The 15,902-nt window shown below is 47.4% G+C and overlaps 1 protein-coding gene across 2 annotated transcripts in view; it reads right to left on the bottom strand.

Moving 5' to 3' along the window:
* Positions 1 to 1,865: 1,865 nt before the first annotated feature.
* The window catches only part of LOC142579139 (uncharacterized), an 87,835-nt gene continuing 73,798 nt past the window's right edge, over positions 1,866 to 15,902 (bottom strand). For both annotated transcript variants that reach the window (XM_075689051.1, XM_075689050.1), the window contains exons 3-5: positions 9,005 to 9,070; positions 7,812 to 7,881; positions 1,866 to 4,251 (exon numbers count right to left, since the gene is read on the bottom strand). In XM_075689051.1, coding sequence (XP_075545166.1) covers positions 4,144 to 4,251; positions 7,812 to 7,881; positions 9,005 to 9,070 — 244 coding nt within the window. In that variant the 3' untranslated portion in view covers positions 1,866 to 4,143. The remainder of the gene's footprint in view (positions 4,252 to 7,811; positions 7,882 to 9,004; positions 9,071 to 15,902) is intronic.

Here is a 15,902-nt window from a genome sequence, read left to right as displayed (position 1 = left end):
CGACGATTCCTGAGCGAAAATTGTGTAAGCTGTGCTTTCCGAGAGAAATAGAGAAAGACATAGATAGATAGATAGATAGATAGATAGATAGATAGATAGATAGATAGATAGATAGATAGATAGATAGATAGATAGATAGATAGATAGATAGATAGATAGATAGATAGATAGATAGATAGATAGATAGATAGATGGGAAAGGCAGGGAGGTTAACCGGATAAGATTTTGGTTTGCTACCCGGCACTAGTGGAAGAGTAAGGGGAAATGAAAGACGGGAAGAACAGAGGAGGGAAAAAGCAAACAAACGAAAAAAAAGACAGAGACGGAACGTCGGGAACGTCAATGAGATATACAGGCGTCTGCTCGAAGGCAATGAAGTGAAAGTGCGTTTCAAGAAGACATTCGCCGTAGGAATATCATAGGAGAGCTACTGAACGTTCATTGGCAGTCCGAAAACGACTTTTGGGTAAAGACCGCCCGTAGAGCTAGCCAATTCCGCTGCGCCAATATAGATTGACTGGAGCGAAAATCTGCAGAACGCGCTTTCTAAATGACCGTTGGTTAAAGTCATCCGCTTAGCAGATCGACGATAAAAGTTAGAGTGTGCGCGTCCCATGCCGGGACTTCCTGGGAAAGCGATGGCTTTAAAAGAATTTCTTTCGTGTTCAGGCAGTGAGGCGAGAGAAAGGGCAGGGAGGTCAACCAGACGAGCATCCGCCGGGCTGCTCTTCAGTAGGGGTAAAGGGTGAATTGAAAGAACCATTGAGAAATCGACAGAGAATCTAACGCTCATGAGTGTGCCTTTGGCGGTCTGTCACATTTTCCAACCAAGCGGCCCAGATTGTGATCATTGCTGAAATGGCTAAGCACCACAGCTCATATAAAATGGCAAGGGAGGAGTTACTGAGGCAATTAGGTTGTCTTTCCTCGCAATTCCCGTATGTACGGGCCCCTATTCGCCGATAGAACTGAAGTTCCGCAGCTAGTTCAGCATGTCGCGACAGGGCAGCAGGTGCGGTCGACCAGCTTCCCTGGTCGTATCCGAAACTACACACTTTTTTATGCGGTTGTGAGAAAGGGTTTCGACTTGCTCGGATCGGGGTTATAGTGTCCCGAAGGCAGATTTGTAGCGAATATCTTCTACTAGAGGGAGCAATCTGTAGCGGTTATCCTCTTTGGCATAGGTTGTGGAGTGCTCTGGATCTTCCATTGAAGTTCAGTGCCAGTCCCAACGCAATGTGCCGTGCCAAAATATTGGAGAGCTGGTATTCTCAGTATAAAAAGGCAAATGCGTCAATTCGCATCTGACTCTGACAGTTTCGGCAAAAAAAGCTGTTCGACACATGGAAGAACCCCCGGTCTCAGAACGCGTGGACATCGGAGTCCTTTACAGGGAACCTGGCAGACTGAAATGTACGCTTCACGTCATCCGCAACATCACAAGGCCAGCGAGGAGTAGTGGAAATGTCGGGAAGTGAAAGCGGCACCCCGGAAAATTCATCATTATCAGACAGATGCAAAGGAGGACTATAACCTACTTTTCTTTTGTTTTCTATTCCCCCTTTCCCTTAACCCCTCGGTAGGGTAGCAAACCAGCCGCTCGTCTGGTTGACCTCCCTGCCCTTTCTACTTGCTCTCTCTCTCGCTGTCCCTCTATCAGATAGATAGATAGATAGATAGATAGATAGATAGATAGATAGATAGATAGATAGATAGATAGATAGATAGATAGATAGATAGATAGATAGATATCCATGACTACGGCACGGGTCGTTGACCTTATTGGTGAGGTGATGACAGAACGTCAGTGCTGCGCTGGGTGCAGTCACTCGACAGAAAAGTGCTTCGAACAGCGATGGTCGTACTTTTGGGTTGCTTTTATTTCGCTACTTTGGCGCACACAGAGAATGCAAGAACTAACGGACACTGATCTTGCACATGTTTATCTTCGAGTACAGGTCACCTTCGCGTCACTCTGCGTAGCGGCGTCGCGAGGTGCGGAAGCCGAAACGCAGAGGGGCCGTTCCGACATTCGCATACGTACGCGTACAACGGTGTCTATGTAACACACACAGAAAACGATACTGTAGCACAATTATTCATAAGGCGCCGAAAACGTCAGCAGCCTAAACTTAACGTAAGTCTGTGGACAAACAAGGTACAGCGCGTTCGTGCTTTCTGGTACGTTAGAATAACATATCCAAAACTTCTGACGCCTCTTAAAGCAGGTTCATGGCAGGAATGACAGGCCCACACACAGAATGAGAGCTCGCAGCCTCGAATAGCGGTGGAGTCTGTAACTTTCGTGAGTTGCGAAAGAAGGTCGGGCATAATCGTAGTCACGATTATGAGGATGAACAAAGCAACACGGCACCTGTTGACGAAGGAGTGGCGATTTGAACCAACAGGTGACATAATGCCTCTATCATTCGCGCTATAGCACACTGGCCCATTGACGAGAGAGCCGATTCGGGCTCGTCGGTGATTGGGAACATAGGCGCCTACTATAGTGTCGGAAATTGAGCATACCTGAGGGTATGTTTGAACACAGCCGCCCGAGGAGAATAGGAACTACGGCAGCACCTGGTCATCATATTTAACGTCATTGCGATCCACACATAACAGACATATGAATGAACAAAATGGATAACCCTACACGGTGATACAGATCTGCACACGGCACGGGAGGTAACGCTCGCCGGTTATATTTGTCTCGTTTTTGACATACTTCGAGTCGCCGTCTACATTCCACCCTTCCCCCCCCCCCTCCCCCCAACTAACGCACGAAAGTAAATTTTCGAGCTGTGAGTCTTCAATCGAGTAGGGTATCAAAAGAAATTATTCTTTTTCTTGTCTTGTGTTATTTGTACTGACTACTTATGGTAGGCGGTATGGTAGGCGGTATACTAAGGACAATTACAGTTTACTGCAGATGAAAAAGGAAAAGTGGAAAAGTGGCTTCGTGGACGAAAAACAAGAATCAAACAATTAAAGGAGCAAACCTTTTGCTGTCCGAGAATGATTATTTGGCGTTTTCTGATTGTTTCACGTAGCTTGATGCACCAACTTTAAATATTTCCAGTGCACCTGATATATTTCCTATGCGCGCTATGTTGTTTTACGATTCAACTGGCATCTGGTGCGTATACCAGCTCTTACCTGGAAGTCGTTAAGAATCTCATTTGTTGGCTGCATTAAGGTTATACAAAATTTCTCCAGGTCTAGAAGCTGTGATGGACCTCTGCTGTGATTCTTACGTACCTTCTCGTAGTCTGCCTGCTGCGTGATTTTATTTACTTCTCGTGTGTATTGATGCCTCACCAATTAATGCCGAAAGGGAAGTATACACGTATAGCAGCCGTTTACCTCCTGAAAAATTTTCCGCTACCAACAACGCTAAAGGAATCAGCACCGTAGGCACATTCGCAGTTCACTTACGCGCAACAGATATTTCTCGCACTTTCCAAGTTCTCTTAACAGAGGACGAAAGTCCAGTGAATTAACAAAATAATTTACCATCGTGAATCATCCGTGTCTTAATGCACTGATTAGTTTATTGAGTCGTGATTGACGCCTTGCAGCATACAAGAGGTGCTTCATTATTTAATATGTTTTAAGCGCATTGTCGCGAATACAGTGTACCGCCCCTAGATGTAATTTTCGTTTGAATCTGAGCGATCGTAACGAACACTTTCAAAATACACAACCTAGAAGGATCATGGAGAAAGTACCGCTTCGGAGGGAAGAAAGACACTGCGAGCAATAGAACGGGCGGGCAACAAGGTCAAGCGTCTGGCTCATCGAAATAGTTTCAATGCCAGGTTCACGCACACGTACGACACACACATACGTGATTAACAGCGAACGCGTCGTCCGGTGTCCGGGTACTGGCACGCTATATAATACGCACTGGACGTAACCAAAGTGGGACCGGGGCAGCTATGGGGCCCGGAGGGCCTTTATTTGGGCAAATCGCATGGACACGTGGTCTAGCAGGTGGAGCCGAGCGTCGGCGTCCGCAGAACCGCAACGACCACCGGACGAGCCCGGCTCCGCGGGCTGTTCGGGACGCTTGGTTTCCGGGTGAGAGGCGGCGCCCGCGCGCGGACGTGTGGCGGGGAGGAGGGCGGGCATGGTGGGCCTTCAGAAGACCGGCTTCCTCTCGAACGAGCCCTCGGTCAGTTGTCGCCGGTCGTACGCGTCGAGAGCCTCGTCGCCGTACCTGTCGCGGATCCAGGCTAGCACCGCCTCCTGTGGGAAGCCGGAGAAAACGAAACGGGTCAGGCAGCAGCCGCGACTAGGTTTGTTTTTTTTTTTTAGATAGCGCGGTTTCAAAAAACGCCAGAACGTGAAAAGCACTTGAAGGCGCACTGAAGGCCAGCAACAAATGAAGCAATAAAGAAGAAAAAAGAAGAGGCTTGTGGTGCAAGGCGTCCGAAGTGTGAGATTTATCCAGAATAGATAGAGTCTTTGCAATCGAGAGCAGGGCCGGGATAACGAAAAACTATTCGAGCCTGTTCTTATTCCAAATCCACCGCTAGCCCTCCACAATAGGTCAAAATGGTTTGGTCCTAGCCCATATGGGAGGAGGGGGGGGGCATTCATGCGTCCATATGGGCTGGGTCCGAGCCATTTTCACCTTTCATGGAGGGCTAATGGCGGATTTGGAATGAAAGGAGATTGGGATAGTTTTACGCTGTCCTGACCTATGATATAAACGTAATGACACGATTGTGGCGCCGCCAATGCGTAAATCTGCTGCTAGCTCACATGACGTAACATGTTCCGCTAACGACAGGCAAATAGGGGACAATAAAGTGATGATTAAAAAAGAAAAAGAAATTAATTACATTTCAGAAGGATAAGTAACGCAGCTTAGCCAAGTTTATTCGATTTTCTTTAAAAAAACTCGCTGAAATCTATGCGATCATCTAGCTCTTAACAGGCAGTACAGCGCCCCGAGGAGCAAGACCTCCTTGATAGCCAGTTTAATTTAGGATGTCTGCGCAAGTGTTACCGTTCGTCAAGAAGGATTTGTATTGCAGAATAATTGTGCGGCTTCTTTACTTGTGATAAATACTATCTTGGAGTAAAATAAACGACGTCGTGAGATTTCTAAAAGGGACATGTAATAAACTAACGCAAGTATATTCGGATGTTTGCCTTTAAATTTCCTTTAAATAGGACAGCTGCATCAGCCGCGCGGCCGCGCACTCTGAGCCTCTGATGTACTGCGCGCGATGAGCGAGAAAGTTATTTTCACGGTACATTCCAGGGATCCGCCCTTGTTCTAGGCGTGTGTATTTCGTGGTGATTTGTAAATAAATACTTGGAAGATTGGTCAAATGAGTTTTGCAGAAATCCGCAACGAAAGTGTAATAGAAAAAAATTCAAACTTCGAAGTGACAACATGGCGCCTATGTGCTTTCTGTGTGTGTGTGATTTGTTTTTCTGTTTTTTTCTTTATTTCATCCGCAACTTTAGAACCTGTTAAACTATGTACCCACCCAATCTGTAACGTCCTACAGGCCCTGAGGGTAAATAAATAAATAAATAAATAAACAGGCCTCCTCCTCATACCTAATCCTACGCTACAGCCAATATCCTTAATTTCATGCAGCAAAATAGAGGAGCTTTCGATAAACAGGGTGTCACAGCTTAAACGATAAAAAAAAAATCACCACAGTGAACAAGATATTAGGTCATCGAATATTGCCGTAAGTGAATGAAATGAAACTGAAAAAGCTGAGTCGCCCGTTCAGAAAAGCAGCTGGCGGAGAACGTGGACAGAGCGTACATATGGTGTCATGTTTCGAAATAGGATTAAAAAGTATGAGATTTATGCCTGCAGAAAAGCTGCACATTTGTTAACCATTTCTTAACTAGGGGGCTTCTTCAAGCATGTACAGTTGTACACTACATTTCATACTTAGCAGGTAACGCTGCGAAAGCTATGCACAAGTACTGTGCGGGCATACAAGTGTCGCTCCCGCATTTCGCGTGCACTGCAGGTGTTTTAAAGAGATCAGTTTTCTTCGGCTCTTTCGGCCGTTTTTCTAGGTGGTCAATGGTAGGACTCGGCAACGAAAACATTCGTTCTCTTGCTCTGTCTCCTTCTCTCTCTCTCCCGTTCGTTCGTTCGTTCGTCCGTCCGTCCGTCCGTCCGTCCGTCCGTCCGTCCGTCCGTCCGTCCGTCCGTCCGTCCGTCCGTTCGTTCGTTCGTTCGTTCGTTCGTTCGTTCGTTCGTTCGTTCGTTCGTTCGTTCGTTCGTTCGTTCGTTCGTTCGTTCGTTCTATTCGCTTAAAACGACCATCATCGTCGACGGTTTTCGCACACACATTTTTCTTTTTCAGATAAGCTTCCTTTGGATTAACTTCTTATCTTTTACAACTCCAACTCGTGGACGTAAGATTACGTAACATTACTTATTTTTGTACCCGTGTGCTCCCAAAACACGACGTAATATGCTTTGAACGCGAGTGCGAGCGCCGCTCTGTGGACGCTGGTCGCACGTCTGTGGTAAGTAGGTTCATATCCTCAACACCTTCCATGTAATACGTGAGTCCTATTCTGCGACATAAGAGTATGAGGTTTAAAGTTACGTTGAATTATAAGGCGCCCATACCTGTACGTTTATTTTATATCTGATGAACTGGTGTTTTGGTCGCGAACGCCAGTTTCAGTTTCAATGCATTTCAGTTTCCCTTTCGCTTATCGTAACATGTATTCATTGGACACTCATCAGGAACACATTAGAACATTAGGAGTTATGAGAGACGTTTCTGTAACCTCCGTAGCGTTGCTTCCTCTCTATGAAAGACAGTATAGTCGGTATGTAAGCAAAAAGAGCACACTTCTTCATTGCAATACCATAATGCAGAAACATAACGTATCTTTTTTTGTTCTTGTTCTCTAACTTTCCGTTTCAGAACGCGCCTCGTGTTGTATTCTGGGTCAGAACATGAATATAACGCGTGCTTTTTTTTAAATTTCGTTTTATTTATATTTCTTTCCTCCTTCGAACATTTATCACGCTCAACCACTAGACGCATGAGCTATGTGAAAAAGCCAATACAACGGCGCCACCACTATCGGGCATTGTACTTTCTTATATGAAAACTCCGTAGGCGTCGGCCGTAATCGACGCCTACGCTGCGGTCACCACGCCTCCACTCAGCTGCCGTAACACATGCAACGAAAGGGACTTCACTCTTTGTGAAGCCAATTTCATCGTGCTTCTCGGCTTCGCGTTATAACTGAATACATTCTTTTTTGACGGTCCGAAAGCCCTCGCGTCATACGCGTGCATATACGGTATCTACCACTTAGAGCGAAATGCACGGCCAGAGCTTGTCTCGTGAACGCGCTAATGACGGCCGCTACAGGCTCGTTTGAGGACCGTCAGCCAGTGGTGGCGGCCTATCCCATTTTGCCCGCTACTACTCTGATAGCAGATCTGCATAATATTTGCAAAGCGCACTGTTGAAGCTATAGACAACAGTGCAAGATGAAACTGACGTCGCACTACGCTCAGACAACCGCGTTCGTTGTGAAAGCGCGCCAACAGTACTCGCGCTGAACTCTGCAAGACTGCAAGAAGGCTTCTGCACACATCTAGATCATCAATTAAGTACACATTTTGTTATACATAGATAGTGCATGGGCGCGGGCGCTCCTCCGAAATAGTCACGTAAGGAGTGAAGCGACCGCAATGCCCAACGTTAGCCGAACGGACTCCAGAACTCACGAGGTTGAGCTTTGTAACTATACATGCGAGTTTCCAGGCGGTGTAGGTTGGGAGGATAGCTCACCGGCGTTTTCTGCTTGTTCTTCGGCTCGTCGTCGTCGTTGTACAGCTCCTTCAGAGACACTGGCTCAGCCCTGAATAGAGGAATACACAACGCAACGCAGGCTGACGTCAATCGCACTTCCGTAAACTGGCCTGCGTTGAATTTGGATAAGCGCTACAGTAACGCCCACGTTGGAACAACCAATGCACCTTGGTAATTAATGTCGCCTCCCCCTCCTTCCCCCCTCTATTGCTGTGCAAGAACGGGGGCTTAAGTGCTAGTTATATGAAAGTTTTTCTCTTTCTAAGTGTAATTTTATCAGGAAAGGAGGGGCGAGGTGATTTGAGATCGAGACGTAAGCAGCACACTTTCGAGTACCTCATTTTTCATTTTTCACGCGGCCGCCCTGCCTGCGTGTTAAGGTTACAGAAATGAATGGCGTGATCATCCGTGTTTAACAAGGCCCAGCGCGGTAGGCTCAGCAACATGGTGACATTATACGAGAAGGGCAACTTGGTGCCCTACCTGCCCCACACACAGGTATCGCAGAACCCGCGCCACTGTGTCTCTTAACGATGGCAGGACAATATTTTCCTCTTCAGTAACGAGTATGTAGAGCGTTATCGCGGGGCTATTTATAGAAACGCTAGCCGGTAGAAATCCTAGCCGAAAGGGCTGATGAGAACAGAACTGTTCATCAGGAGAACTTGTACTCGGCAAGTGCTTGCAACGATAGCGGCGAGCCTGGTCGGCTACTGCTGAAGCGAACCCGAGTTTATCCATTCCCTTACGCATACACACGAGTCGTTGTCGTGCATTTCAGAGCAGTAGGCGGTTCTCGTATCGGTTCGAGAATGTACTCCTGCGTTCGCGACACGCATTCATTCTGATCATCACAGGACAACAGCGCAATCCGAGTACATAGCTGCAACGCTCACGAATATTCCGGTAGGACAAGCGCGCCAAGTGCGATATCGCGGTAACGGTTCGCTAAAAAAATGATACCTGGTTCCAAGTAAAGCAACTCACTTGTAGCAGTAAATTGACTGTTCTGACGTCGTGACAGACATACTGCATCCGCGCACTGCCTGATTGCCAAAGCTGCAATGACTGCGGCTTTTTATAGATGATAACGAAAGGGCGAATGCCGCGTGGTTTGTGGAACGATACTACACGCAAGATGTACGGGTGCGTATGGTGAACGGGGTACTCACTTGTTGTATGGTACATATGAGCGCTTGGCACTGATACCCCGGCACTTGTAGTAAAACGGGTACTTCCTGAAAAAAGCAAACAAAACAAAAGATTCCGTGTCAGATGAGTGCAACTTGGCTAGATGATTCGTGCTCATTAATATGTGCAGCACGGCAAAGCGGACAGGCGATACTGGGACTGACATTTGGGGTTTGAGAATGTAAGCGAAAGGGAATGCGCAATAACAAGAGAAGATAGGCATCTTCGCTTGCGCCTGCGACAATAGAGACTGAACGTCATGGCAGTTTTCTCATGTATTAGGACATCTATTTTCTACTAAGGATCAATTATGGCGGGTTTCAGACATGTGCGACAATGACGACGTCCTTGTTTCCGTCCCGTCTAATCTTTACGCTGTTTTTCACGAGCAACTGCACCATATGCATAAATAGAAACGCGAACAGGAAATAACCGAGCAGAAGGTGTGTTAACAACGGCTAAATACATGGCAGTGCAATATGTAATCACTCTGTGGCCGTTTTATATAAGCATGGAGTACACACACATTATGGGGTTTTACGGGCCAAAACCACTTTCTGATTATGAGGCACGCCGTATAGTGGGGGACTCCGGAGATTTCGACCACCTGGGGTTCTTTAACGTGCACCTAAATCTAAGCACACGGGTGTTTTCGCATTTCACCCCCATCGAAATGCGGCCGCCGTGGTCGGGATTTGATCCCGCGACCTCGTGCTCAGCAGCCCAACACCACAGCCACTGAGCAACCACGGCGGGTAAACATGGAGTAGGCCTAACTGTACGTTTTGAGTGTGAATCCACTGTTAGAAAGGTAGGTGAACCTGGAAACGGAACAACGAAGTGGAGTTTGAACTTTGAAAATTTTCTTCCACTGCGAAGCTTACTTACTCAAAAACTTGCGTGGGTTTCTCTTATAGCTTCGTGCAACAGTCGGGTGGATGACAATTTGTTCCTTTCATGAACTTTCCTCCACCTTACGGACTTTCGCAAAACCGATTTGCCAGTGCGCACGAATTTTGAGAATTGAATATATGTATCTGCGTGGTAATCGTACGTTGCTACCGTAGCGATGAGGCAGACCAGTGCTGGTCATGGAATAGAGGGTGGTACGAAGGAGCGACAGGAGATCCAAAGTCACCGCAATTGGTGAGTCGCAAAGCGGGGTGAGGGCAGAGCTATGTTTAATTATCGGGGGATACAAATTAACATCGTCTCCTTACTGAACAAGCGCTGTACTGCGCAGCCTGCGCTCGCAGCGGGCTATTCGCATCTTTGCGGACTTTGTCGTAGGGCGTTTCGGCGCATAAATGAAGCGAGCGTTGGTGCATTGTTCATGTTCATTCAGCATAGGTGCACTTTGTAGAGACAAACGTTAAGAAAGACGAAAACTGCGTGGTCATCCATTTCATTTCTATCCTCTGATATCGAAGAAAAAGATCGTAAGATTCGTAATATCACACGCACTATAACTTAACAGTTTAACATTGAAACGGACAAGTAACAATTACGCAAATTAACGGACTGACGCACGTTCATATGTAAATCCAAGAGCCTGCTTTTGAACCCCATGTTGAGTCTGGCAGGCTGAGTGAAATTCATCGGCCACAAACGCAAACAGCCTCGCCGGATACTAATGCGGTATCACCTGGGAACCTCCATCTAGTGGTCGCTGCCAAAAAAGCACCGACTGAGTTACTCGGGTCACCGAATTCTTGCGGCGAACGAATTCGACAGACGTGCTCGATCGAAAGCACGCCGAAGCACTCCATGCAACGACCCAACCACCAACCTCGCCTCTATACAGCGACACCCATTTACACGTTGCACGGGTGCCGTAGCTTCCATCGTACATGCTGTCAAGAACTCATGGAAGCAGAAAGAAAACAGAAAAGGGATGTGACAAACGCAAGTAAACAAACGCATAAGAACGGACAATAATAACTGGCGCGCGCGTCGCATTCGTGACGAGACTGCTCCTAACGCAATCCTCGAGCATGCTTGCCGCTCTGCGGAGGCCCGTTCGACATGCTTGTCTCTTTCTTCGACCTTTCCGAAGAAAAAAAGAAAACCAATCTTGATACTTGTCCGTCAACAAAAGCCTTCCTCCCTTCCTCCCCTTCCCTTACTGCGAAGCCGAAGTTCCTCCACGGGTTCAGTGGGGGGGTGGCGAGAGTTGGGTCGGCGGTCCCCGAGACAGCTGTAACACGGCAGCGCGTGGCATCCGTCCGAGGAAGGAAGCAAAGAAACGAACAAACCACCGCGGGTGCTACGGTAGCACCATCGAAAACAAGCGGGGAGGTACAACGCGAAACCGCAAGTTCGTATGCGACGGCGGCAGGTGCGCTCCACCGCCCCCGGAAACCGGGTGGCCGTGCGGTGGAGAAAAAGGAAAGAAAGAAAGAAAAGAAAGAGCGTACAGTTTCACAACCACCCAATGTGTGCGTGCGTGCAGTCAGAGCTGCATTGCTAGAGGCAAAGCGCGGCGGAATAACGAGTTCGCAAGGCCTGCAAATACGCCGGCGCAAGCTCGCGCACGAACTCGCGGGACGAGGGAGGACAGAAGCCGTCGCCTGGCGGCGGTGCACCTCGAAACAGGCGAATGCCGAGGGCGGCGAGACGAAGAAGCAGGAGGTTCGAGAAATTCGGCGACAGCACTTCACCCTCTGAATATCAATTTCCTTGTAAATGAAGTCAAAGTTGCTCGCTCCACAGTTTGTGGCGTCGGCACGCGCTGGCCGCGGACCACGACATCCGGACGAATATACAAGCTGTTCCTCTTTGAATCGCATACAGATGTGCCACCTATAGACTTGTTTTTTCTCGAAGTCTCTCTCCCTATTTTGTTTTTTTTTGGAAACCCGAGCCTCCCTGTATCTATGTATATGTGTTATGCATCTCTTTACACTCTCGATTCAAGTTCTTGTTTGGAGCCACGTGCCAAATGCGCGGACACAATGCCGACGGGGCATCGTCGTGAATGTCGGCGTCCGCAGGGGAAACCGTGCCCTTGCGGTCTGAATCATTTTTATAGAAACTGCGCACAAGATCTTACAGTTTTCGAGTTAGCACCGCGGCACCTCGACATCGTTCTCTCTTGTTTGCATTCACGCATCTCCAGTAAAATTGGGCCCAAGTGTCGCCAAGCGAGCAAAGTGTAGCGCCACTCCTACGGAAAAGTTTGCAACTGCGGTTCCCTGGCGTCAGGTGCGCCAGAACAGGCCACTTCGTTTTCAATTTCTATCGGGGTTCATTTGGGAAAACTTCGGGCTTGCGACAAGCCTGCTTTTCCCGAACCCAGGCAATTTCATCTTCTGTGTCCATTTCGCGAGCGATGAAACAGAAAACAGACAGGTCATTGCATATGTACCCGTGAGTCGTTATAACAGCCTGCCTAGCTTTCTTTTGTTTATCCTTCGTATAGGATGGAAACAAGTTGACGGCACGCTCTAGAACTAGAATAGAGACAGACCATGGCTGATTTTGCAACGCGCTAGAGGCTAGTGATTTGCGTATCACCTTTGTAAAATACAGTGGTAAAACTCGCATATACTTGCAACAGCGTGTATGTTTGACGGCGAAGTGCGTGCAAGATGTTTCAATACTAAAACGGAACAGATAGAAACCCAGCGAAAACATGTAATTGCGTAGGTATAGCAGATAGGAGGACGCAAGCACAAAAGCTACTGGGAAAGCTGGGAAAGTTGCCCTCAAGAGGGCGAAGTGACTGTGATGCCCGTGTTGCAAGACTTCGAAATGAAACAACGCGCGTGAACCTTACACGCGCGTTGTTCCTTTACTTGCGCTTCCTAAGCACGAATATTTTTTCCCCTGCCGTTGTGAATGACTTCGAAGCATGAATGCGCAATCGAACGAAAGGCATTTGGAATCACACTTTGACAAGTGTGATTCACCCTGTACACACACTCGACAGCGAATGGAAGGCACTCTCACGCGGAGGGTCCCGGGCGCTCATTCGCGTGATTGCATCACTGATTGCGCTGACGTCAGCTGTAGCTTCGCCTCTCGTACCACGTAACCGCGAAGCACACTGTAGCTAATGTATCCGAAACTTGGTAGTATATAAACAGCGCACGTTTTGTTCACGAAGGCGTCGTCGAATATGGAGCCCAACTCGGTGCACCTGACAACGTGACTTTTCAGCGTTGCAAAAGGTTCATTCTGCATCATCACGTTGAGCACTCAAGCTGTAATTATGCGGGACGAAAGGCGAGCTACGTTCAGAGAGCTGGCGCAGACGGAGAAATGGGAGCGGAACACTTGGGACGGGTGCAGAGTTTCCCCACTTTGATTTCCAAAAAGGAACTTGCTCGAGCGTGCTTAAAGGGTGCAATTATCACCGAAGATTGTTCCGCCCTCCAGAAATAACACATTACGGGGAGGAGAGATGCAAGAGAAGAAAAAAAAAATAATATTCACGCAATGACAGCAACAGCAAGGAAATAGAGAAAAAAATCAAGAAAGGACAAGAAAGATAAGCAGGCCCAACACACATGTTGGAATCCGCGTGCAGCGAAGCTTTAGTGACGCCGTAATTTAAACGTTTTACACTAACGGCGATGGGTACAATTTTGTTCACTTCCATCAGACGCAAACGTGTAATCTCATACAATGTTTATGTTTATCCACCACAGAGGTCACAACTGTACTGTCGGACAATTTTTTATGGTTGTGCATTAAACCACTCACGAACTATATTGAAATGGAAACTCCGAATCAGGCGGATGCACAGTGCGATAATTCAAGGCAATGACGTCCTGAGGACGAAGGCGACATGTGCTGCCTGTCGAGGGAACAATGGGGACGACAGGCGTGTGCACAGAAAAATACATGTGTCAAGCAGTGCCTTAAGAATTTTCTGCACTTCTCGTGTCCCAGTGACACATACTGAATGGCTAAATCAAAGAAAATGAAATAAAGTAAGACATCTGTTAAATATAACGCACTGTTCCATTAGCAGTTCAGTTTATTTTAGAGATACCTGTAAGTCGGCATTATTTATTCAGTTTTTATGTGGGAATGCACTTGTTTTGTTAGGCATAACAAGAGGTGCGCTTACTTGCACTATACTTTGTCGGTCAGCACCCAAGGGTTATATAAGCCCCTCCGCTGGGGCTTTCATTCAGCGCACATATAGTATCTTTACATGTAACTACAAATATATATCCGCCGAGATACTGATCGGTGCAGCAGACAGCAGCTAGCAGCCACAGCAAACCGGGGACGATCGTCAAAGAAATATTTAAAAAAGGAAACAAATAAAGACAAAAAGTTACACCAGATAGAATAATCTTCATTTCAAGAATAAACTTCTTCAAGCTTCAAACTTGAAACAATAAAAAAAGAAAGATAAAGATGACGACACATTCGTCGTGCTCCCCATAGCAAAAGTAATAGGCTGCGTACAAAGCGGAATCGTATGAAAAACGAAATAAATAAATAAAGGTATACTAGGCAGCCGGACAACGTATAAACACAAATAAAAGAAACAAGATCATCGATGACTAAAAATATTATTGTCTTTATGTAGCCACGTCTTCTTCTGTCTTCGTTTCTCTTCCTGCTCGTAATGCGCCGTCACAGGTGCGCGCTAAAGATTCTACCGGCAATCGCGCTGTTTGAATGCGCCCTGTCTGGCTATTCGGCACAAGGTTAGTTCTTGTTGTCGTGTACGCGTTTTGTGTTTTCTCCGTCCGGCGTTCTCTTCGCGGAGTTCCCCATCCATTCCGCGATGAACCAAGATTTCAACAAAGTTTTACCGCGCAATTAAACCGGGAACACGTTGCGGAAGCGAGAGAGAGAGAGATAGATAAGACATAAGGGAAAGGCAGGGGAGATTAACCAGGCTGAACCCGGTAGGCTACCCTGCAGCGGGGAAGGGGAAAAGGAGATTGAAAGGGAAGAAGGAAAGGAGACGTTCGCACTCTGCAACGTTGCTCACACAGGCGTTCATCGCTGAGTCGGTCAGAGGCGGTCCCACAGGCCGGCGCATTTCAAGAAGCGCAGCAGCGACTTCAGGCGCGAATCGTGCAGCGAATCACCAACATACGTACGAGTACGAGTACACCGTATCGTTTTGTTGACGAGTGACTGAGCCTGCATGAAAACAGGGTGCAGCCGTGGAATCTACGCTGCAGCTGTTACAAGGCACTATATTCCTGAGATTCTTGCTTAACAGTCTACCGGTCGTGCCAGATTACAAACGCGCGACAGCGTCAATAGAGAGAGTGCGCAGCATGAGTGGATACACGCCGCGGTAGCTCGCTGGCTATGGCGTCCTGCTGCTGAGCACGAGGTCGTGGGCTCGACTCTCGGTCATGGCGACCACATTTCAATAGGAGCGAAAAATAAAATGCTTGTGTATGTAGATGTGCGTGTACGTTTTAAAAAAAACTCCAGGTGGTCAAAATTATTACGGAACCACTCCCATTACGGCGTCGTTCATAGCCCCTGCGTTGATCTGGGACATCAATCAATCAATCAATCAATCAATCAATCAATCAATCAATCAATCAATCAATCAATCAATCAATCAATCAATCAATCAATCAATCAATCAATCAATCAATCAATCAATCAATCAATCAAGTGTCCCATACTAACTCGATACGCCTGAGCATCGGTGCGTCGACTGCCATTGCAAAACAGTAACCTGTTCCAGTGGACCAGCGGCGTGCGAATTCGACAACGTTCGAGGATCCTGACCTTCACTTGCATTCCTGCTTGCGCAGACTCCCCGCTCACAAAGAGCGGGTAGAGTCAAATTACGCATCAGCAGTGAAAGCTCTGAACATCTACCCGTGATGCCTTCTACAGCGTCAAGTTTACCTCGCTCCGTAATTACAAACGAAGCCCGCCAAA

Source organism: Dermacentor variabilis, chromosome 4, assembly GCF_050947875.1.
Source record: "Dermacentor variabilis isolate Ectoservices chromosome 4, ASM5094787v1, whole genome shotgun sequence".
Lineage (NCBI taxonomy): Eukaryota > Metazoa > Arthropoda > Arachnida > Ixodida > Ixodidae > Dermacentor > Dermacentor variabilis.
The sequence above is the reverse complement of the archived record's forward strand: the minus strand, read 5'-3'. Positions and strand labels throughout refer to the sequence as shown.